Source organism: Tachypleus tridentatus, chromosome 5, assembly GCF_004210375.1.
Source record: "Tachypleus tridentatus isolate NWPU-2018 chromosome 5, ASM421037v1, whole genome shotgun sequence".
Taxonomy (NCBI): domain Eukaryota; kingdom Metazoa; phylum Arthropoda; class Merostomata; order Xiphosura; family Limulidae; genus Tachypleus; species Tachypleus tridentatus.
The window spans coordinates 49,830,296-49,856,700 of record NC_134829.1 but is presented as its reverse complement, the minus strand read 5'-3'; the positions used below and the strand labels follow the sequence as shown (position 1 = coordinate 49,856,700).

Below are 26,405 nucleotides of genomic sequence, written 5' to 3'. Positions count from 1 at the left end.
AAATCGCAAAATGTACTTAAGACCCCAGATATGTAGGTTGGTTGTTATTATAGGCAATGCTGTCTATACCCTTCTCACCATGGGAATCGAAACCGAGTTTTATCATCGTGAGTCTCTAAGCTCACCACTGAGCCAATAGAGGGCTGCGAGGAGAGCCGAACCGTAGGCCCTGGAATTCTACCTCAGGGTTTAATATTATTGTTGTTTGAATTAGTTTGGTCTCGATGTGATAGTTGGCTTCCAAGGATGATAATCCTTAAATGGATCTGACGTCATCTAACGACGGTTGAGCGAAGACAAATGGAAAACATATTCAATATTTCACCAGTTTTTTTTGTTTGTCGTTTTTTTAAGAGTACATTCGTGAAGTTGATAACGTTCTAACAGTTGTGTTAACACGATAATCGCAACAATTCCAATTCTAATCAAAGACAAAGAGCTCGGTTTGTTACACTTTTGATCGACACCTGGTGCGTTCGTGCGAAAACTCGAAACTATTTGTGGTGAGTTTTGTGATTCGTGAATAGAAGGTTCTACTCTCATAAAAGTCTTAAAAGGTAGACCCGGCATGGCCAAGCGTGTAAAGGCGTTCGACTCGTAATCCGAGGGTCGCGGGTTCGAATCCCGGTCGCAACAAACATGCTCGCCCTTTCAGCCTTTGGGGCGTTATAATGTGACGGTCAATCCCACTATTCGTTGGTAAAAGAGTAGCCCAAGAGTTGGCGGTGGGTGGTGATGACTAGCTGCCTTCCCTCTAGTCTTACACTGCAAAATTAGGGACGGCTAGAACATATAGCCTTCGAGTAGCTTTGCGCGAAATTCAAAACAAACAAACAAACAAACTTAAAAAGTAAATTTCACTCAGTAGTCTTCAAATGAATCAGGTTTGTTGACCGTCCTCGGTAAGTCCAATAAATATGCAATATAAAAGGAGACGTCAGATTTTCGGTCGGAAAATCCAATATTCGTATATTATAATACAGTCCATGAACTCATAATTCCTTAGTACATCGTGTAGTAGTGTTTTTGAAATCTTGACAAATTACAATGAGAAGTGGATAAAAAACAATGTTGTTACCAATAAGTTTTCTTAGATTAAACAGGCGCCAGACACTCTAAATGTCGTAACAAAGTGTTCGAGATTACGTAGTTGAAACTGTGTTTGAACACGTAGTTAATACAAGCCAACTGTGGAAAACGTCGCTATCCGTCATTGTTAGAAGAGTGTCCAGTCACATGTAGACGACGTTGTTGGTCGTTAATCACAGGATGACTGTATGGACAGATTTGTTTGAAAGATTTCATTAAATTACATTTGGCACAGTAATAATTACGTCAGCTCTATCATCAGAAAATAAAATTCCAGATTATTTTTTGATCCGATAAGCAACCCATATATGGTGGATAAAATAGCGAGTTTTATTCAACGATATAAAAGTAAATAGAAACAACGTTAGAAGTAGACACATCCGGAAGAACCGATAAATATGTGGTAAAATAAAAAAATATAGACTGAAAACAGAAACTGTTTGAAAGAAACTGAGATAGAAATGTTAGATGAGATAATGTAGGAACGTATCAATAACAACTAATGTTGACAAAGAAAGACTGCACACACACAGATGTACGAACATGAAACTGGGTACAGTAAACAGTAAAACGGAATTAGAAAGACAGCGAGAAACGAAATATACTAGCAGATAGTAGAAAGACAGAAGAACATAAAACACATATCTCATGAATGAAAGACACAAGAACATAAAATACATATCTCATGAATGAAAGACACAAGAACATATAACACATATCTCATGAATGAAAGACACAAGAACATATAACACATATTTCATGAATCAAAGACACAAGAACATAAAACACATATCTAATGAATCAAAGACACAAGAACATAAAACACATATCTCATCAATGAAAGACACAAGAACATAAAACACATATCTAATGAATGAAAGACACAAGAACATAAAACACATATCTAATGAATGAAAGACACAAGAACATATAACACATATCTCATCAATGAAAGACACAAGAACATAAAACACATATCTAATGAATTTGAAGAAAATGAGAAACACGAATAATCAGGAACTTAGATCTTTTAAAGAATTAATTTTGATAACAGATAGAAACACTAAAGGGAACACGATAAGAATGACGAATTTGAACGGGTGGCGAATCAAATGTAATATAATAGACGATTAAGTCAAGAGAAAAATATATTATTCAACTATTTTTCTATAAAAAGAACGTAAATGACCAAAATAAATGAATCAAACAAATAACGTTACATACACGAAGTAACATATTCAGTTGTTCCACAGATGATGTTGTTAGATCAAAAGGTTTCAAACTACAGGAAGTTAAAGAATATAGTTTATACTGACAGATATAAGTAGATAAAGGAAGTAAGAAATTCACTTCCCTCACAGTTTATCCTGATAAACCAAACGAAAGTCATATATTCATGGAGTAACAACTTATGTTAGGTAAAGGAAGTTGGACGATATGGTTGTCTTTTAATTTATATTGATAGATCAAAGGTTGCATCCTATATAAAAACCAGTGGGTGTCACGTCACACTTGCTTTTTCGAAACAGCGGGAATCATAAAAGTCAAAATGCATTTATCCAAGTAGAATAGTTCAATTACTGTTTGTCTATTACTAGTTTAGTGAAGAGGATGCAAAGTAGTGAAATGAACCCTTACAAGTGTTTAAAGTATTGGTAAAGATGTAGTGTGAGATAACCTAGCGTGGAGCCAAATACATAAAATTTATCATGAAAATATTCGATTTTAAACTTAAATTGTTTCTGACTTAACCTATATTCTATTATATCACCAACGTTTTAAATGAAAAAAAAACTTTAATCAATGATTAAGAAATCCTTTGGTTTTTGTATTGTTTTAGTTTTATTGTCTATATACCGTACTTTCCGGTTAATAAGCCGAAACGCCGAATAAGCCGCGGCTAATTTTCAGCTCTGAAAATGAGGGTTTTTGCTTATTACCGCCCAATAAGCCGAAGCCATTTTTAAGAAGTGACAACTTTCTTCAAAATGATTTCTTAGTCTCGTTTCAGCGTCAGCATGCATGTTGTGTGTGATCATTGGCGTTCTGTAGTAAAGCAGAACGTGTCGTATTGAGACAGAGATGGAATCAATATGTCATTCGTTATTGGCTCCACTCACTGTAATTAGGTAACCAATGAAATTCCAGAAACAACGTTTCACTGTAGTCTTAACGTGCTTTGCTGATGGGACAAAATGGTAATTTTCAAAAGAAAAAACATTTCCTAAGAAGAAGAAATTTCCGAAAGGAGTGACCGGCCAATAAGCCGACCCCCAAAAATCAGGTCCAAAATTTAGGGCCAGAAATTCGGCTTATTAGGCGGAAAATACGGTATTTCATTTCATACTTTCAGTACGTTGACTAACAACAATATTAGGTTATATTTTTGTTGCTAAGCAACATGACGTGAGAGCCATTGTTGGAACCTAGTGTTACCAAAACGCACTAAATGTCGTTAGTCTCGTTGGCTTTTACCGGTAATTCAACACGAACTCGTTTTATGAATGATCTTAATTTTGATTGGTCTATAAAGGAATTTCCCGATATTTGTTTGCATCACTGCATTTTTTGCCTTTTTTGTTGGTCAAGCTTGATGTCATAAAATTTAGTTATATTTCATTTAGCTGCAAAATGTGAGGTTAGGATATACTATAGTGTGAGGGTGGGTAGGTAGTACTTGTCACTTGTGACGGGCAATACGCTAGTATATATATATATAGTTATATATGGTGTGACATATAGTACGGTAGATAATGTAACAGAAGTAGATTGTCTCTTAATTGATACTGATAGATTAAACATAGTGTATGTATATATATATATATAACCCGTCACAAATGACGGGGCAAGTACTACTTGGAATCCACACATATATATACTTCCGAACAGTGTGGTTATTTATAACATAAAATTAACTTTATGGTGAGTTCTCAATAAAAATAGATGATCAGTTATATTTTACTGCAATTTATGGTTAAAAATTATTACAATAACTAAGAAACTTCTATCAATGTTCTTGTTGTGTAGTGCAGCATATCATCATTAGAAAGTTGAAGTGACTTAGACTGGTATTCAAAATCTATACGTATCACAGTGGAATCTGTAACGATACCAGAAGTCGACGCTCCAAACCCAGTAAGTTTTTTAATGAGGTTTCTGGTTGTTATTACAAGTCTTTTGATTGTTCATATGGAAATAAGTGAACTGGCGGAAATGAATTACGAAAGAAACGTTTTATAATAAAAATTGTTCTAAGCTCGAACATCAATATCCAGATTACGCATCGTATCCGAAATAAAATAATTACGCCTGAGTACTCCAAACATTGACTTCAGTCATTCATAACGTTAATCTTTAAAGTGGATTTATGGTTTTGTTTTCAAATCGATGTTCTGTTCTCTTTTTATCGCTTTAATGACTCAAAATATACACTTTGATCGATAATCTATTCCCCCTTGTTTCCATGACTGAAAAGACACACTAAGGTCAAAGACCTATTCCCCCTTGTTTCCATGACTGAAAAAACACACTTATGTCAAAGACCTATTCCCCCTTGTTTCATGTCTGAAAAGACACACTTTGGTCAAAAATATATTCCTTATTGTTTCCATGTCCCAAAAGATACACTTAGATCAATGATCTATTCCCCCTTGTTTCCATTTCTCAAAAGATACACTTAGATCAATGATCTATTCCCCCTTGTTTCCATTTCTCAAAAGATACACTTAGATCAATGATCTATTCCCCCATCTTTCCATGACATAATATCAGTCTCCATGATCTGTACTTAAAGCTAATGTTTCCAATTTCTTTCATTTTTAATAACTATAATAAAACCTGAAATTAGCTAAATAATGTTGGCATGTCTATTTAACTCTGAAAATTATCCTAACCAGTTGGTAAAAGAGCAGTCTTAGAGTTGGCGGTGGATGGCGATGACTAGCTGCCTTCCCTGTAGTCTTACAATCCTAAATTAGGGACGGCTAGAGCAGATAACCCTTGTGTATCTTTGCGCGAAAATTCAAAACAAACTAGTAAAACGTGTATAAAAAGTCAATATATGGATACATTTTAAAATATAGATATCACCAAGTTATTAGTGTTCAATTACTTGAAGGTTTAACTCGCCTAGGAAGCAATTAACGCTTACTAATCGGAAAACTACAGAATTAGACCAGAAAGGATTATAGAATTTGAACATTACAAACATTATAAACTTCACTGAATTAACTTTGGACGTTAGTAGTTCTACGAGGATATTAGATATTGTCACCGGTGAAAACTTGCAGGTGCTTCAAGCAAGCTAGCCGTTAAAAGAAGTACAGGTGTATAAACAAAGAATTAATTTGCTCTCGTGATAAAAGATTCGGTTCCAGATCAGATGTAAGACTCAGTAATGTGTGTAAGTTTGTAAAGCTTTGGTATATAAATCATCATTTGTAATAGCTATTATAAATTGTTATCTTTTTGTTTGTATATTAAAATACATTTGTGTTAAAAATAAATTTGTGTGTATCTACCTTGTTGACAAAGTATTATAATTTGACAAATATTAACGTATTTTAAATTAATATTAAAATTTCTGGCTATTTGAAATCTTACACGCAGCATACGTAATATGATACATTTGTTAGTTTCTTTAACTGGACACGTTGTTAGGAATATATTTAACTTCGGTTGTGTGTCACTTATACAATACTCGTGTTTGTGAAAATGTAACTGACCTTCAACTGTGTGCCTAAGTTGTAGAAACTCTACGCAGAGAAACAATAAAATGGTTAGATAAAAATATAGTGGTAGTTCAAATACTTATTAGGTTACGTTTGTGTGACAATTTTTATAGTCGTATATTTGGAAAGTTATTTGTAATTTTTCAAATAAGTAGAGAAATGTTTCACTTCATTACTTTTTATGATCAAATTAAATTATTGTATAATTCGGAAGTTTAATTTCTGATTAATTAAATTTCACAGTCATAATCTCATCACAAATATTTAATGAAGAAAGTGTGCTAGTAAATATTTGTTTTATTTTGTTTGAAGTTAACCACAAAGCTACACAACGGGTTACATGTACTGTGCCCACGACGGGTATTAAAACCCGGTTTCTAGCACTGTAAGTCCGCAAACATGCCACTGAGAAGCAACTTGGTACATAGAGCTAACAATTATTCTAACACATAACGATATTTAAACCTTTCATATAGTTATAATCAAAGAAGGAGACATGACTTCGCTCACTATGATAAAAGGGAGAATAATTCAGAATCAAAACAGAAACAAAAGTCCAGAGAACCATAAAATATAACCAAACAAAGAACCAACCTGAGAGAGAAATCTGACTTCAGCTAAAACAGAAAGAAAAATACAATTTTACTGACATACAAAGATAAAGGCACTATAATAATGGACGAAGAAAACTAACACAATCAAGTTTCAATCTTTTGTTGAAAATGGTCGTTATCTGGAATCCAAGTCTAACCTTACACCTAACAGAGAGAAAAAAACTAACCAATTCTTCAAGAAATATGAAAAGAATTTGGAACAGAAATAAACAACAGACAGTAGACCAGATCACCATCCCACCTAAAGTTCACAAACGTCTTATAGTTGCTCTGAAGATTAGCCATACCATTTCTTTAGAAACATAGATATAATACTTACATTAAAAAGTTAACTATCCTCACGTTATAATACCTCGACCCATCTTGTATAGATCGTAAAAGTAACCAGTATAATCTTATAGACACGATGAAACGTTTTAACGTATCTTAACTGTTCGCCAATGTACTCGATGGTAAGGACGATTGACTCTTAATCAGAGGGCGCGGGTTTGAATCTTATCTCGTCCTTTCATCTGTGGGGATTTTATAATATGACGGTTGGTTTACAGATACATAGGAAGAAATCAGAATTAAAAGGAAAAACATGCAGTGAAGAAACAAAGAAAGGTAAAACGAAACGAAGACAATTATGTGTAGAAAATATTAATAAAACAGTCGTTAAAAGACACAAATAAGCGTCTTTTGGGACATGGAAACAAGGAGAAATAGATCTTTGATCTAAGTGTGTCTTTTAGGAGGGAGAAACATGGAGGAATAGAACTAGAACTTTTTGAGGAATTCACATTTTCTTAAAATCTATTTTAATGAGAGACTAAAGGAATTCTTCTCGTGATGAAATCAATTTGTGATGTTTAGAGTGAACAACCTTCAAACTTGGAGCAGAGTGGTGTTTTCACTGCCAGTTTGGGGACATGATGTTTAGAGTGGTCAACCTTCATACTTGGAGCAGAGTAGTGTTTTTACTGCCAGTTTGGGGACATGATGTTTAGAGTGGTCAACCTTCATACTTGGAGCAGAGTGGTGTTTTTACTGCCAGTTTGGGGACATGACGTTTAGAGTGGTCAACCTTCAAACTTGGAGCAGAGTGGTGTTTTCACTGCTGATTTGGGTACGTGACATTTATAGTGGTCAACCTTCAAACTTGGAGCAGAGTGGTGTTTTTACTGCAGGTTTGGGGACCTGATATGTAGACTGGTGTAACGTGAGACCTACAGCTGAGGAATGCTTACAGTGCTGGTTTGGAGACGTGATGATTAGTGTTCTAAAATCTTAAACATGCAACTGAGTAATATTTTCAGAGTTTCATTGGAAATCTGATTTTCATTGTATTAAATCTTCAGACTTTTAGGTTAGTGGTGTTTTCATGGCTGATTGGGAGACTTTCAGACTTACAAGTGATCAAGCCAGAAGATTGTATTTTTAAGAATTTATTTGTTTATAATTAAAAACAAAACTGTACAATTGGTTAGCGATATTTTTACTCATCACGGGTATCGAAACCCGTTTCCAAGTGGTGTCCGCACACATATCGTTGTGTTACTTATGGGGTTTAGGGGGTTAAATAAATAGTGTTGTAACTTAACAACGCTAAATTCTCTCCTATGAATCTCGTCAATTAGAATATAAAGACCAGGGATAGCCACATGGTTGGAGCGCTTGTTTCGTAGTCCGAGGATCGCGTGGTGGTATCTCCGTCACACCAACATGCTCGCCCTTTCAGCCGTCTGGGCGTTATAACGTAACATCAATCCCTCGATTTGTTGGTATAAAGAGTAGTCCAAGCGTTGGGGGTAGGCGGTGATGACTGGCTGCCTTCACTCTAGTCTCTTCTTCCACAAGTAGTAAATTAAAGACGGCTACCGTAGATAGCCCTCGTGTATCTCTGAGCAAAATTCAAAACAAACTTTCAATTTAAGTTTCCTCCATCCTTGTTTTCCTACTAGAGCTACAAATAGATTGTCAAGTAAATATTAAACATTTATGGACGTTTTTATCCTCTTGTTCTTCAGTGATCATTTCTACAACTACCCCATCATCAGCTAACTTTCTAATGTTCCTTATACCTTCTGTAAAAACCAAAATACTAGCGATTAATAACGTGAGGCTCACAACAAAGAAGTCACATGAAATGTGTTTTTGATCAAGTTTCTTTTTCCTATTAACACAATGAGTGAAACCACAGAATACAGGGAGCAGTGAGTCAACTGACAACTTTCTTCTGTTTGTAAAGATGTCTTAACCTCAGATCCAGACACAGAAAATAGGAAGTTTATGAAGATTTTCAGTAAGTTATTGACAAACACAACAACACAATCACTTACTGAAAATCCAGTGGAATAATTTTGTTAAACCTATAATCAGACCTTGGTAACAGTAAAAAAAAGTTGATTAAAACCATCAACAACAAGGACTAACTGGGATGGATCAGAGTTGGGACAAAGAAGACAGTAATATCCAGAAGTACAAGTAGTAAGTTAATGTCAAAAAACGAACTAAGCTATAAACTTTAATCTGGTTATACAGAAGTGAATTACAAAATATTCGTATCCTGCAATGAAATAAATATCCATAGTTTATTATAATAACCATTCTTTCTTTTGTTTTTGTTTTGATTTATGACAATGAACAAAAATGTTATTTTAACATAGATATTTTAAAAACACCTTGGAAGAACTTTCAAAGAACTTTAAATAACTCGACGAATGTTTTGTGTTTCCAAATAAAGTTTTATTATTTACAAGTTTAACTGTTTATTGTTTACATAATGTATAATCATTAATGACTATCGACGTTTTATAATATTTTTGCATAATTTAGATCGATGTATTTCATCTTCGTTAAACTTTATATGTGTCTCATATGTTATTTGTTATTCTTTCAGTCAGGCTGGCTAAATAACTGTGTTAAAGTTGGTAATGTGATGCCAACGATAAACCATAATAAAATATAAACAAATGATAATTCAACCAGAATATGTATACTTGACAATGTATGTAAGTGTGAATAATACAATAAAAGTTTAAATATAACATTGTCTAATATAAATTTATAATTATTAGTTATTGATAGCTCTTCTGTTGATGGCGCCCCCTGGCTTAAATGTTTAAAATATTCATGTGAAGAAGAACAATAAATTCCTCGCTTCTAAGTTTTCATTTTAGAACTTTACACCATAACGTTCTATAATACTGTTGTTCAGTATTGGTAGCATCTACATGTCTACACTATTACTAGTCAGGTATTGTTGGCATCGGCATGTTAAATAATGTTGTTAATAGGATATTACAGACCTCGACATTCTATAATATTGTTGTTCATTATTGGTAGCATCTACATGTCTACACTATTACTAGTCAGGTATTGTTGGCATCGGCATGTTAAATAATGTTGTTAATAGGATATTACAGACCTCGACATTCTATAATATTGTTGTTCATTATTGGTAGCATCTACATGTCTACACTATTACTAGTCAGGTATTGTTGGCATCGGCATGTTAAATAATGTTGTTAATAGGATATTACAGACCTCGACATTCTATAATATTGTTGTTCAGTATTGGTAGCATCTACATGTCTACACTATTACTAGTCAGGTATTGTTGGCATCGGCATGTTAAATAATGTTGTTAATAGGATATTACAGACATCGACATTCTATAATATTGTTGTTCAGTATTGATAGCATCTACATGTCTACACTATTACTAGTCAGGTATTGTTGGCATCGGCATGTTAAATAATGTTGTTAATAGGATATTACAAACATCGACATTCTATAATATTGTTGTTCAGTATTGATAACATCTACATGTCTACACTATTACTAGTCAGGTATTGTTGGCATCGGCATGTTAAATAATGTTGTTAATAGGATATTACAGACATCGACATTCTATAATATTGTTGCTGAGATACTGATAGCACCTACATATCTGCAGTATTATTTGTTACGTAGTGTCGTTATTGGGATGTTAAATAATATTGGAAATACAATATTATTGACATCAACATTCTATAATATTGTTGTTCAGACATTGACAGCACCTACATGTCTACACTATTACCAGTCTGGTATTGTTGTTATCGGCATCTCAAATAATATTATTAACATTACTAATACCAACACATTGACAGTATCCTTTGCTAGATATGACTAACCCAAGTTAATGTATCACATATTATGAAACCTTGTGCATGTCATGAGTATTGTATAAAGATATATCTTCTTCTTATACAAATGTATTTTAATATTTGTTACTATCTACAAAATATTGTTTTATAACTTATTGTTATTCCTTGATGCCTTATAGTTGATATTGTTTTATGGGTAGCTTATATTGATTGATCCTATTTATCTAATGTGACTGAACCACGAAAGCGATTTCCGTGTTTTCTGAGCTCTCCACATGCACATGTTCCTTTTGTGTTTTAGCAGCATCCTTTATACCATAAAGTTAGTGTTTGTATTAAGCACACAAACCCCTATAAGCAAGTGTTTGTATTAAGCATACACACACCCCTATAAGCGAGTTTTTGTATTAAGCACACAAGCCCCTGTAAGCGAGTGTTTGTATTAAGCACACAAGCCCCTCTAAGCGAGTGTTTGTATTAAGCACACAAACCGTTATAAGCGAGTGTTTGTATAAAGCACACAAGCCCCTCTAAGCGAGTGTTTGTAGTTAGCACACAAACCGTTATAAGCAAGTGTTTGTATCAGGTACAAACCGAAACTTTATAACGGCCCCACGGCTGAAAGGGCGAGTATTTTCGGTGCGACGAACCCGGTTGAAAGTTAAACATATGTTGATAATGTCAGTAGTTGAGGGTAAAATAAATTTCTACAGTCACATCCAAACTGTGATGATAAGAAACCTTAAAATTGTTTATCATCTATGGTACGATGTTGTTATGAATACTTTAAACACGACAGTTAATATTATTTATAAAAAGTAGATTGTTTATTTAGGCTTTCGAGATGAGACAAAACACATGCTATAATAAGTGCAAGATTAGCTACTCTTATGTAACAATAAGCTTCATGTAGATTTTTGCTGTGATGCAATAGGTTTTCTCACTTAACTTTTTGCAAACCATTCATCGTTAGCGACGACATCTTTAATGTAAGAAACTTCCTGCTTAGTTCTGGCAACTATCTAATAGCGAAGCTAGAAATACTTAAGGTCAGTTCCTGTTTCTGAGTGAACACAGAGAGCAGTTGAACAGGCAACTGTTAACAGTAACCTATGTAGAATTTCTAAGCTGTTATTCTTTAGTGTGCTTACCTCACGATCGTCGAAAGCAAAACGAAAACTAATCATTATCAAGGACGACATCGTTAATGTGACTGAACCACGTAAGCGATATCCGTGTTTTTTGTAAACCAATCACCGTTAGCAACGACATCTTTAATGTAAGAAACTTCCTGTTTAGTTCTGTTTAGTTCGAATAGTCGAATATTTAAGGTTAGTTCCTGTTTCTGAGTGAACACAGAGAACAGTTATGTGGAATTTCTAAGCTATGATTCCTTAGTGTGCTCATCTCACGTTCATCAAAAGCAAAATGAAAACTGATCATGTAATAGTCGTCTGCTTGATCTGTAAAAAACACGAAATGCGAAACTACAAGTAGTTAGGGTCCGTTCTTGTCTCGAAGTTCTGGTTACTCAGAGAACGAAAGCTGAACATGGCTGGTCTTGTTTCTCGGCTCATAATATTTTCGGTGTCACCCTTCACTTGCAACGCTCATCGGGTATGTAATTTTCTATCAGTGTTTAAACAAGTCATTATAGGCTCAATATATAATTTAATGGAACATCAGTTTGATTTATAACCTTTTTCGTAATTGGTAATTATAAAATTATATTTGTCATAATACTGTAGTTTCAGTGTTTGTCATAATACTGTAATATCAATGTTTGTCATAATACAGTAGTGTAAGGCTTATTATAATTTTAAAAATTACAGTATTTCTTCTGCTCACTCGTGTTTTTGTTTGGATTTTGTTTCCGAGAAGAATGGTTTATAAATCTTTCTGTATATTAATGACATTATCTTAGTCAAGTACATCATAGCAAAACAACTAGGAAATAACACAGTAGCGATTTCAGTGCTGTTACATGTACAAGTGGTTAGTTAAATTAGCAACTATTATGTTAACAGTTACTGTGAACAAAGTGTTTTAATTGTTTAGATGTCGACCATGTAAAAGTTACATTCTTACCATATATAGAATTATTGTAACTTTAAGTAACATTATTATTGTTGAGCTTTCTCAATGATTATCCTGTTACATTTTAGCTTCTACATAAGATTTGTGTGATGTAACTAGACAACTCTCAAAAAGCGTCTATATCTTTGTTCTAAAACACACAACTGTTTACTGTCAGGTGGTAAATTCGACAGTGATCTAGGTGCAACATTTATTATCAGATAAACGTTCACAGCTGTTCAGGCTAAGGTTTAATAACATATATACTTAGCTTGTTGTAGCCTTTGTTTAATCGAAAGGAAGTTTGGTGTAAAAATAATTGACATGAACACAATACCTGAAACCATTTTCAAAGTTTAGCAGACGTCATATGTAAAGGGGTAAAGCTGTACAGATGGAGTTAATAAAAGGATAGAATGGATTATCGAGACATCAAGTTCGTTATTCGGATAAAGAGAATCAGTGCTTGAGCACATAATCTAATGCACACAAACTGGTCTGATAAATTCAACAACAATGTGAAATAACACATAACCTAAATATTTAATACGTTTCTAAATATAGCTCCAGTTTTACTAATTATTAAAAGATTTCTTCTCTCTGTTTGATGTCACGTGGTTGTGTATCATATAAATTGATTAATGTGTTTATTTACATGCATATGCTAAAATTTTTGAAATGATGTTTAAGTATAATTTTGAGACGTTGATTTAGGTTGTAATCGACCTACTTGAGCTGTAAATTAGAGGTAATAGAACCAACTTGATAAGTTTAGTTCAACTTTAATAATGTGAATGTAAATAGTGTTCAACTAACACGTGTTTAATTGATGTATTTACAGAAGCATTTCAATTATGACGGCCTTCAAAAGAACTGTCCAGACTGTCAAAATATACTCACAGACATGACAAAATTTCATGATGAATTAAAGAAGATTCTTAGGGAAGATGAAACTGCTCGCTTGCATTTTATTTATAATTTTCCACTTTGGATTTCAACACGAGAAGACTCCATTACATCTCTGAAGAAGGTAGAGACTGAGTTGAATAAGACGAAACGGGATGTGAATATCTCAAACATCGTCGGTTCGTCTGCTGGTATAGTAGGTGGCGTTGTTGCTGTTGTCGGACTGGCTTTAGCTCCTTTAACCGCTGGTATCTCGTTAGGTTTATCTATAGGTGGCGCTTCCTTAGGAACTGCTGGCGGCTTAACTGCCGGCGGGGCAAATGTTGCAGAATTAATCGTTAGTAAAAACAAATGTAAAGAAATCATAGAAACTCTGGAAAAAGACAAAACAGAAACCGACGAACTTTTTAAATACGTAAAGTCTCTAAAACGATGTGACGAAAAACGTGAGAAACTTGTGGAAGAAGCAGAAGAGTTTATAGATATTGTTGAGAATGGTTTATATGGTGTTAACTCACTTGTAGGACCGTTAGGGAAAGCAGTTGAATTTTTACAGAACTTAGCCAATCTTGAAGAAGTGACGTTTGAAAGCGTTAAGAAAGTGTTTAATAAAACTTTTGTAAATTCACCAGTAAATAATAAAAGAGAAAGAAATACTTTTTCCAACCACTCTAATGATCTTAGGGTTGTTTCAAATCTGATCGTTAAAGTTATTGGTCAAGGAGGTAGGTTTTCCAAGCTAGGACTATCAGGTCTTAATGTTACAGGTCGTACTTTACCTCGAGCCGTTCCTATGGTACTAGGAGCTGTGGTTATTGCTCTTGATGTGGTTAACCTGGTTTTTACATCTGTGAATGTTCATAATGGGAACAGGAGTGAACTTCAAGATTGCATGAGTAACGTGGTACAAGAACTTATTCTTGAGAAAGAAGAGATTTTAAAAGTCCACGAACATATTTCGGCTTGATGTCTGTGTCCAGTTTCAGCCTCAGTAGAAGATTATAGCTGTAGGAAGGTGAAGTAGATATAACGTTAACAATAATTAATTTGTCAGACATAAAAAGAGTGAGTTACGAGTTCATCATATATACAGAATGAATAAATATAAGTTGACATAATAACGGTTGTTGCTGAAAACGCCATCTTTAACTGAATGAATGGTCATTTGGTCTTCGGGCTTTCAAGATTCCCTGCATATCGTAACTGACCTGGACATCTACGTTTACGTTGAATTCTTTAAATATGATTTTTACTCACTTTTGTAAATATGAGCAAATTGTTATTTTCGTCTCATGTTACTAAAGTGTGAGGAAGGAGTCTTTACTAGAGAAATATAAGAATTATAACAGTTGATGTACAGCGATATTTAAATTTTATTGGAAGTCAGAACATTAGTGTAGGCTTATTGTTATTACAACTGATTGTACATATCGTCTACCATATTTAGCTTTCTTATTTATCACGTCTGGAAATTTTACGTTAGATTTTGCTAGAACTGAATTTGGCAATTAGTGTAGTTAAAGTAAACACTTTTATAATTAAAAGTAATTCTATGTGTATCTTTCTATATGTGGTTAAAGCAAACAATCTTGAAAATAAAAGTAATTTTATATGTATCTGTCTCTATGTTGTTAAAACAATCTTAAAGGTTAAAGTGTACTAGTACAAACCAAATAAAGATACTTAGATGAAATTAGCAGAAATTTCACAAATAATATAATTTAAAGCGTTATCACTACGCCTAAGTGACTCAGTCTCTCCTTGATCCTGGTGTTAAAAATCGGTTTCAGAATAAAGTGTGTTAAACCTGTGTTATCAAATCACTTACTTTGTTTTACAGATTAATGTAATCTGAATAATATATATTAAAAACATACTTTTTGTGATGAAATTACAGAAAGAATGTGAAAAACCTAACAACTGATATTTAATTATAACGAAAAGAAAAACGTGAAAGAACTCCAGAGTTGGACAAATATAATTCAAAACCCAGACAAGCCATTCATTAAACAAATACTATATTGTCCCTAATGTTAGGCAAACATCCCTTGACATGCAGAAAACGAGATATAAAAATGTTGCTCTCTTCTTGTCTGTCAGTTGTAACTACTAAACCACTGTGTCTGCTATATGCTTGTACACAAAAACACCTTCACTTCTGTAGAGCATGCGCTATTTTTCACGTGGAGCCCAATCTGAGTCACATTACGCATATCACTTAATAGATGGCGCGACCTGTGAAACTAATGTCATTATATTCGACGTGTTTTGAAACGTAATTTTTATGGTATATTAAACATGTACCTTTAAGAAATTTCATTTCAGATATAAAATATCACTTTGTGACTTTATGACAGTTTAACTTACATCAACACGAACACAAAGCACGAGAAAAGTTGTTCTATTGAATCTGTCAGCGCATATTGCTGTTAGAGTCTGATTTAATATTACATCAGAGGTGTCACTGTATTGTCCACATTTTTATAAATACCTCTTACTTAATTAAGATGTAATGTACACCATCACGTATTAGAAAAACAAGAGACAGTTACTGAAGATACGATATTTAACTTCGTGTGTTAGAAGAATAACATACAAACAGTTCAGAGGTAATCTTGACTTCCATGTGTTAGAACATACATGAATCATTTGAGATCTTGTGTTTACCTCAGTCTACACACATATGTATTCTTGATAGATTCTTATCATTTCTGGTCTTAATAAGTCCAAGAGTATGGAACTACATTACTCGTGCTTGTAACTCGAGTACAGAGGTGAAAGCATTTTTGTTGATTTGATTAAAATGTTAGAGTTAAATAGAAATAAACATGAACAAACAAACAAAGAGTTTGTTAGAAAATACCAAATAAGAAACCAAGAAAAACTGTGAAATAAAACCAAAGAAATAATTTGGAACGAATTAACAAAATATAGAAAACTTTTAATTGGAATTTTTTTTTTATACTCTCGTGATATTATATCATAGTACCATTACTGTTGTGACAGACTACATTAAATGTCTGATATTGTACTTAATTAAACATCTACCAGAGAGCGGGATGACAACCATATCTAGGGATGGATTCTCGTAAAATTGTCGGCCTGTAGCTAAAAGATATAGACGAAAAGCCCTTAGCTAAACAATTACAAAATTAACATTGGGATCACTTTCCTTGACGTTTGTAGAACCACAGAGTTTTTTCGACCATCCTGTAAACCAAAACACTTCAAGTGTCTCTAGGATTTGTTTTATCGTACCTGTGGTTCCAAGTAATCTATGATGTGTCAGTTACTATCCACGTTATATTATAAATAAGCCATTATTGTGCACGTTATATATAAATAGATAACTTACCGTATACTTTTTAATGAGCTATACAATTTGACGTATCTACTTCAAGTAAAAATGTATATAGATTTTAATATGAGTTCCTAAAGAGTAGAACAGAATAAATTGATCAAATGAGGCCTACGGACTTGAAAATGCAGATCCACTTGAAGCCAAGACTTCGACTTTTAAAAAGTTCAAAAACAAGTACAAAAATTGTAGGTTCGAAACATTTTACCACGAATTACTTAAAATGTCATGATAAATATTGTATCAGTTTTATGTTGAATTGAGACATTGAAAATGTTATAGTGTAAAGTCTTAACATGAAAACTCAGAAGCGAGGAATTTATTGTTCTTCTTCACATGAATATTTGAACATTTAAGCCAGGGGGCGCCATCAACAGAAGAGCTATCAATAACTAATAATTATAAATTTAGATTAGACAATGTTATATTAAAACTTTTATTGTATTATTCACACTTACATACGTAGTCAAGGATACATATTCTGGTTGAATTATCATTTGTTTATATTTTATTATGGTTTATCGTTGGCACCACATTACCAACTTTAACACAGTTATTTAGCCAACTTAACTGAAAGAATAACAAATAACATATGAGACATATATAAAGTTTAACGAAGATGAAATACATCGATCTAAATTATGCTAAAATATTCTAAAACGTCGATAATCATTAATGATTATACATTACGAAAAACAATAAACAGTTAAACTTGTAAATGATAAAACGTTATTTGGAAACACAAAGAATTAGTCGAGTTATTTAGAGTTCTTTGAAAGTTCTTCCAAGTTGTTTTTAAAATATCTACGATAAAATAACATTTTTGTTCATTGTCACAAATCATAACGAAAAGAAAAGAAAGAAATGTTTTATATTGTTATTTTGAATTAAGCATAAAGTTACACAAGGGGTATCTGTGCTCTGCCCACCACGGGTATGGAAATCCGGTTTTGAAAGTTATAAGTCCCCAGACATGCCGCTGAGCCAATGGGGTACAGGTCTTTATAATAAACTATGGATATTTATTTCGTAGCAAGATACGAATATTTTGTAATTCACATCTGTATAACCAGATTAAACTTTATAGCTTAGTTCGTTTTTTAACATTAACTTACTACTTGTACTTCTGGATATTACTGTCTTCTTTGTCGTTGATTGTTTAAATCATCTATTCTTTCTGTTATCAAGGTATAATTACAACTTTAATAAAATTCTTCATTTTAATTCTTCAGTAGATGATTGTGTTTTCAATAACTCTGGTGCGACAGACCTTCAAAAACTTCCTATTTTCTGTGTCTGGATCTGAAGTTTAAGACATCTTTACAAACAAAAGAAAGCTGTCAGTTGACTCACTGCTCCCTGTATTCTGTGGTTTCACTCATTGTGTTAATAGGAAAATGAAAGTTGAACAATATCACATTTCATGTGACTCCTTTGTTGTGAGTCTCACGAAATATAACAAAAGTTATGAGGAACATTAGAAAGTTAGCTGATGATGGGGTAGTTGTAGAAATGATCACTGAAGAACAAGAGGATAAAAACGTTCATAAATGTTTAATATTTACTTGACAATCTATTTGTAGCTCTAGTAGGAAAACAAGGATGAAGGAAACTTAAATTGAAAGTTTTTTTTGTTTTGAATTTCGCTCAGACATACACGAGGTCTATCTACGGTAGCCGTCCCTAATTTGCTACTTAGGGAAGTAGTGACTAGAGCAGGGGTGTGCAACAGGCGGCCCGCGGGTTACAACCCGGCCCGCCAAGCCATTTAGTGTGGCCCTAGTTGTTGTAATCTAACCATGTGGCCTGATCTGTAATCCAACGCAAATGGAATATTTTTAAAAGCATCGATCCTACGGGATTCCCAGGCTTCGACTCGACAAACTTCTAAAATTATCTTTGCTAGAAAGGAGCAGGCCGAATTCGATTGGTCGGCCTCCTTAGGGCATGAATAGGTGACGTGCACTAGCACTATTGTCTACGACTCAACGTCATGTCCTGAACCTCGCCTTCGCCCGCTGGCGACAATTTTCCCTAACCTCTGCTGTCCGTCATTCATTATTGGTGAAAATTTTATTACCTTTTACAGTTACTACAAGAGATTGAAGGTAAATTGATTATTATTTAGCATATTGTTGTGACTTTACTGAATTTATTAAAATTTTTGCTTTCAGATGCATCTGATTCTATGTACAGTGTGACCTCGTTATTCGCGGGGGGATACGTTCTTTACCCTCCCGCGAATATTGGACGCAGTTTTAAAACGTATATGTATGCGATTATATACTATATGAAATGCTTCCCAAACACTAATGATACTTATACTCATTGATGCTGTAATAATGTAGCAATATTGCATACTGTTATGTATTTCACTAAATTGTACCGTGCGTTACCGGGCTGTGCTTTGCCGTTTGCGTTGTTGGGGAAGCTGAGGCAGTCAGCCAGTAGCAGTCCAATCTTGTTTGGTGAAGACGACAATTGATAAAAACGGCTTGATTGAGTAAATACAACAGAAATCTCCTCGAAAAGCCCTTTCAGTCTCTGTGACCTACAAAAACGCAGTTCGCGCATAACCCGCGAATATGCGGGGCCGCGAATGGCGAACCGCGAATAGGCGAGGTCACACTGTATTTTGCTATTCTCAATTAATTTAAGTACCGGAAGGCTATGATCGGGATGCCAATTTAGAAACATGTGTTTCTGTCCATAAGAGGTTCCATGTGTAAATAAATTCTATGTTTTTTTCTACTTTGCTATTTTCGTGAGAATAATTTTTGTTTTGATTTCAGGGCTAGTAAAATGTCAGCAGTTAAGAAACGAAAAATTTATGATGAGGGAAGGTTATTCAACAGTGAATGGTGCACAAAATATCTTGTTGTCTCACATAATCAAGGTGTTGTCTGCCTCGTCTGTCAAACTACAATTGCAGTCATGAAAGAGTACAATATTAAGCGACATTACGCAACTAAGCACTCCTCCCAGTTTGATGAAATTGTTGGTCAGGCACGAAAGGACAAAATTGAACATTTAAAAACATCCATTGAAAAGCAACAAGGTGTTTTTACCACTTTCAAGAAAAATTCAGAACTGGTGACAAAACTGAGTTTTAAGCTTTGTGAATGTATGGCAGAAAAGGAAAGCCTTTCAGTGATGGAGAATTTATTAAAATTGTTTAACAATATTCACAGAATATGCATGTCCAGAGAAAAAATATTTGGTGGAGCAAACTAGCCTTTCCCGCTTTACTGTCTCACGCAGGAGAAAAGATCTTTCAGAGGACATCAAAGAAACTTTGAAAGAGAGATTGAATTCGTGTGAAGCTTTCAGTCTGGCTTTGGATGAAAGCACTGATATCAATGACACATCCCAACTTGTCATTTTCATCAGAGCTGTTACTGCAGGCTTTGATGTTTTCGAAGAGTTTTAGATATGGCAAGCCTTTCCTCCACAACCACAGGGCAGGATATTTGTGAACAAGTGCTTAAGGTTGTAGAAAAGTTTGAACTGAATCCTTATAAATTATGTGGTGTTACAACAGATGGTGCTCCTTCCATGACAGGTAGGACAAATGGATTCACCAAGAAATTTCTAACTGCAATTGGAGCACAAGACGTAGTTGTCAGCCATTGCATTATTCACCAAGAGAGCTTGTGCACCAAAGTTCTGGATTTTGCAGAAGTCATGAAAAATGTCGTCCAATGCGTAAATTATATTCGAACACGAGGATTAAATCATCGACAATTTAAAACTTTTTTAGATGAGCTGGACAGTGAGTATTCAGATGTTTTGTACTTCTCTGCTGTACGTTGGCTTAGTAGAGCTGCTACTTTGAAGAGATTCTGGAATCTGCGAGAGGAGATTAAGTTCTTCATGGAGAGCAAACGTCAGAATGTGGACTTCTTGAGCAATGAGAACTGGCTGAATGACTTAGCATTCCTCACAGACATTACACAGCATCTGTCTGATTTAAACTTAAAACTACAAGGGAAAAGTCAACTTGTGAATAAGTTGTTTGAGCATATTTGTGCTTTTGAGAAGAAATTGGAACTTTTCCAGGTTCAGTTGAGAAGAGCCATATTGACCCATTTTACATGTCTTGCAACCAGGAAACTGGAATTTCCTAATCTGGATTGCACCAAATATGGAACCAGTGTACAAAAGCTGCGTGATGAGTTTGCAAACAGATTTCCAGATTTCAGACAAACTGAAATTAGATTGAAATTGTTCGCTCAACCTTTTGATTTGGCAGTGGAAGACAGTCCTGATGATTGCCAAATGGAACTCATTGAACTGCAGGCTGACATGGACACTAAAAGGAAATTCTCTGAAAACAGTTTGCTAGACTTTTACAAACTCTGTGTACGTGAAAAGTTTCCCAATTTGTCCCGTCATGCACAAAGAATTGCCTCCCTTTTTGGTAGCACCTACTGCTGTGAGCAATTTTTCTCCAAAATGAAGCTCATCAAAACCAAATGTAAAGTCAGCTGACTGATGAACATTTGACCAGTCAGTTAAGAGTGGCAACCACTTCTGTCAAAGCTGATATTGACAAGCTCTGCAAGGACTCTAAATTTCAAGTGTCGCACTAAAATGATCACTCATGCAAAAATATAAAATATTATTGCTTGCATTTTGAGAATTTTTTTTTAATTTATTGTGCATGTACACGAATAAGCTTGTTTTTTAAGTGGCCCCGCTTGATTGATGAAGCTGGTTATATGGCCCACCGACGAAAAATGTTGCACACCCCTGGACTAGAGTGAAGGCAGCTAGTCATCACTGCCTACCCCCATCGCTTGGCCCACTCTTTTTACCAAAGAATAGAGGGATTGGCTGTTACGTTATAATGCTTCGAGGGCGAGCAAGTTTGGTGTGACGGAGATACCATCACGTGACCCTCAGATTTCGAATCGAGCGAACTTCCACCTGTCGATGCTGGGCCCATATTTTGAATTAACGAGATTCTTATGGAAGCTAGAAAATGGACTTTTGGCAAGAGTGAGCTAAGAGATAAGCGAGTTTTTTTGCAAGCTCTTGAGTATATAGGAACAGTATAGGAAGACTTATAACCCTTTTTCTGCGAGAACCAACTTCACTTTTCTGGGCAAAGATAAACTACTGTACCCACTTGGACAAAAATAATTACCCATATGATAAGAAACAGTTGAAGAAAAAAGAGAAAAAGAGAGATTCAACTAGGACGGCGAAAGTGCGGGTGGCCAAGGAGAAAGCGATACTGACCACTGCAGCAGAAAATACAACAATGACTCCGGAAAAAGAAGGAACACCTACAACAAGTGGCCTGAAACACAAGCATAGTAAGTTTAGTTCGCTTGGTGGTCAAAAATTAGAATTAATTTCAAATTTAGAAAAAATTCCCCATTACTGACATTTGCAATTTACCCAAATTAACATCTTTAGAAAGTGATAAAAAACAAGAAAAAAACAAAAACCGAAGAGAAAAATAGTTAAATTAGGTAATTCAAGTGAAGATTCTGAGAACGAAGACGAAACTTCTCATACTGAGGTCGAGACAGTTCCTTCCTAAAGCAGAAGAAACTTCTCATACTGAGGTAGAGACAGTTCCTTCCTAAAGCAGAAGAAACTTCTCACTGAGGTAGAGACAGTTCCTTCCTAAAGCAGAAGAAACTTTTCATACTAAGGTAGAGACAGTTCCTTCCTAAAGCAGAAGAAACTTCTCATACTAAGGTAGAGACAGTTCCTTCCTAAAGCAGAAGAAACTTCTCATACTGAGGTAGAGACAGTTCCTTCCTAAAGCAGAAGAAACTTCTCACTGAGGTAGAGACAGTTCCTTCCTAAAGCAGAAGAAACTTCTCATACTAAGGTAGAGACAGTTCCTTCCTAAAGCAGAAGAAACTTCTCATACTAAGGTAGAGACAGTTCCTTCCTAAAGCAGAAGAAACTTCTCATACTGAGGTAGAGACAGTTCCTTCCTAAAGCAGAAGAAACTTCTCATACTAAAATAGAGACAGTTCCTTCCTAAAGCAGAAGAAACTTCTCATACTGAGGTAGAGACAGTTCCTTCCTAAAGCAGAAGAAACTTCTCATACTAAGGTAGAGACAGTTCCTTCCTAAAGCAGAAGAAACATCTCATACTAAGGTAGAGACAGTTCCTTCCTAAAGCAGAAGAAACTTTTCATACTGAGGTAGAGACAGTTCCTTCCTAAAGCAGAAGAAACTTCTCATACTGAGGTCGAGACAGTTCCTTCCTAAAGCAGAAGAAACTTCTCATAGTGAGGTAGAGACAGTTCCTTCCTAAAGCAGAAGAAACTTCTCATACTGAGGTAGAGACAGTTCCTTCCTAAAGCAGAAGAAACTTCTCATACTGAGGTAGAGACAGTTCCTTCCTAAAGCAGAAGAAACTTCTCATACTGAGGTAGAGACAGTTCCTTCCTAAAGCAGAAGAAACTTCTCATACTAAGGTAGAGACAGTTCCTTCCTAAAGCAGAAGAAACTTCTCATAGTGAGGTAGAGACAGTTCCTTCCTAAAGCAGAAGAAACTTCTCATACTAAGGTAGAGACAGTTCCTTCCTAAAGCAGAAGAAACTTCTCATACTAAGGTAGAGACAGTTCCTTCCTAAAGCAGAAGAAACTTCTCATACTGAGGTAGAGACAGTTCCTTCCTAAAGCAGAAGAAACTTCTCATACTGAGGTAGAGACAGTTCCTTCCTAAAGCAGAAGAAACTTCTCACTGAGGTAGAGACAGTTCCTTCCTAAAGCAGAAGAAACTTCTCATACTGAGGTAGAGACAGTTCCTTCCTAAAGCAGAAGAAACTTCTCATACTGAGGTCAGAGACAGTTCCTTCCTAAAAGCAGAAGAAACTTCTCATACTGAGGTCGAGACAGTTCCTTCCTAAAGCAGAAGAAACTTCTCATACTGAGGTAGAGACAGTTCCTTCCTAAAGCAGAAGAAACTTCTCATACTGAGGTAGAGACAGTTCCTTCCTAAAGCAGAAGAAACTTCTCATACTCAGGTAGAGACAGTTCCTTCCTAAAGCAGAAGAAACTTCTCATACTAAGGTAGAGACAGTTCCTTCCTAAAGCAGAAGAAACTTCTCATACTGAGGTAGAGACAGTTCCTTCCTAAAGCAGAAGAAACTTCTCATACTAAGGTCGAGACAGTTCCTTCCTAAAGCAGAAGAAACTTCTCATACTAAGGTCGAGACAGTTCCTTCCTAAAGCAGAAGAAACTTCTCATACTAAGAGTTCCTTCCTAAAGAGACAGTTCCTTCCTAAAGCAGAAGAAACTTCTCATACTAAGGTAGAGACAGTTCCTTCCTAAAGCAGAAGAAACTTCTCATACTGAGGTAGAGACAGTTCCTTCCTAAAGCAGAAGAAACTTCTCATACTGAGGTAGAGACAGTTCCTTCCTAAAGCAGAAGAAACTTCTCATACTGAGGTCGAGACAGTTCCTTCCTAAAGCAGAAGAAACTTCTCATACTGAGGTCGAGACAGTTCCTTCCTAAAGCAGAAGAAACTTCTCATACTGAGGTAGAGACAGTTCCTTCCTAAAGCAGAAGAAACTTCTCATACTGCAGTTCCTTCCTAAAGCAGAAGAAACTTCTCATACTGAGGTAGAGACAGTTCCTTCCTAAAGCAGAAGAAACTTCTCATACTGAGGTAGAGACAGTTCCTTCCTAAAGCAGAAGAAACTTCTCATACTGAGGTAGAGACAGTTCCTTCCTAAAGCAGAAGAAACTTCTCATACTGAGGTAGAGACAGTTCCTTCCTAAAGCAGAAGAAACTTCTCATACTGAGGTAGAGACAGTTCCTTCCTAAAGCAGAAGAAACTTCTCATACTGAGGTAGAGACAGTTCCTTCCTAAAGCAGAAGAAACTTCTCATACTGAGGTAGAGACAGTTCCTTCCTAAAGCAGAAGAAACTTCTCATACTGAGGTAGAGACAGTTCCTTCCTAAAGCAGAAGAAACTTCTCATACTGAGGTAGAGACAGTTCCTTCCTAAAGCAGAAGAAACTTCTCATACTGAGGTAGAGACAGTTCCTTCCTAAAGCAGAAGAAACTTCTCATACTGAGGTAGAGACAGTTCCTTCCTAAAGCAGAAGAAACTTCTCATACTGAGGTAGAGACAGTTCCTTCCTAAAGCAGAAGAAACTTCTCATACTGAGGTAGAGACAGTTCCTTCCTAAAGCAGAAGAAACTTCTCATGAGGTAGAGACAGTTCCTTCCTAAAGGAAGAAACTTCTCATACTGAGGTAGAGACAGTTCCTTCCTAAAGCAGAAGAAACTTCTCATACTGAGGTAGAGACAGTTCCTTCCTAAAGCAGAAGAAACTTCTCATACTGAGGTAGAGACAGTTCCTTCCTAAAGCAGAAGAAACTTCTCATACTGAGGTAGAGACAGTTCCTTCCTAAAGCAGAAGAAACTTCTCATACTGAGGTAGAGACAGTTCCTTCCTAAAGCAGAAGAAACTTCTCATACTGAGGTAGAGACAGTTCCTTCCTAAAGCAGAAGAAACTTCTCATACTGAGGTAGAGACAGTTCCTTCCTAAAGCAGAAGAAACTTCTCATACTGAGGTAGAGACAGTTCCTTCCTAAAGCAGAAGAAACTTCTCATACTGAGGTAGAGACAGTTCCTTCCTAAAGCAGAAGAAACTTCTCATACTGAGGTAGAGACAGTTCCTTCCTAAAGCAGAAGAAACTTCTCATACTGAGGTAGAGACAGTTCCTTCCTAAAGCAGAAGAAACTTCTCATACTGAGAGAGACAGTTCCTTCCTAAAGCAGAAGAAACTTCTCATACTGAGGTAGAGACAGTTCCTTCCTAAAGCAGAAGAAACTTCTCATACTAAGGTAGAGACAGTTCCTTCCTAAAGCAGAAGAAACTTCTCATACTGAGGTAGAGACAGTTCCTTCCTAAAGCAGAAGAAACTTCTCATACTGAGGTAGAGACAGTTCCTTCCTAAAGCAGAAGAAACTTCTCATACTGAGGTAGAGACAGTTCCTTCCTAAAGCAGAAGAAACTTCTCATACTAAGGTAGAGACAGTTCCTTCCTAAAGCAGAAGAAACTTCTCATACTGAGGTAGAGACAGTTCCTTCCTAAAGCAGAAGAAACTTCTCATACTAAGGTAGAGACAGTTCCTTCCTAAAGCAGAAGAAACTTCTCATACTGAGGTAGAGACAGTTCCTTCCTAAAGCAGAAGAAACTTCTCATACTAAGGTAGAGACAGTTCCTTCCTAAAGCAGAAGAAACTTCTCATACTGAGGTCGAGACAGTTCCTTCCTAAAGCAGAAGAAACTTCTCATACTAAGGTAGAGACAGTTCCTTCCTAAAGCAGAAGAAACTTCTCATACTGAGGTCGAGACAGTTCCTTCCTAAAGCAGAAGAAACTTCTCATACTAAGGTAGAGACAGTTCCTTCCTAAAGCAGAAGAAACTTCTCATACTGAGGTCGAGACAGTTCCTTCCTAAAGCAGAAGAAACTTCTCATACTAAGGTAGAGACAGTTCCTTCCTAAA

At 35.3% G+C, this 26,405-nt stretch overlaps 1 protein-coding gene across 1 annotated transcript; it reads left to right on the top strand.

Annotated features, from left to right (window-relative positions):
- The first annotated feature begins 11,856 nt into the window (after nt 1-11,856).
- LOC143251136 (uncharacterized) lies at nt 11,857-15,162 on the top strand. The gene is made up of 2 exons (XM_076502518.1): nt 11,857-12,183; nt 13,484-15,162. Exons 1-2 carry the CDS (start codon nt 12,118-12,120, stop codon nt 14,513-14,515), a joined length of 1,098 nt encoding a protein of 365 aa, XP_076358633.1. The 5' UTR covers nt 11,857-12,117; the 3' UTR covers nt 14,516-15,162.
- Nucleotides 15,163-26,405: the final 11,243 nt, after the last annotated feature.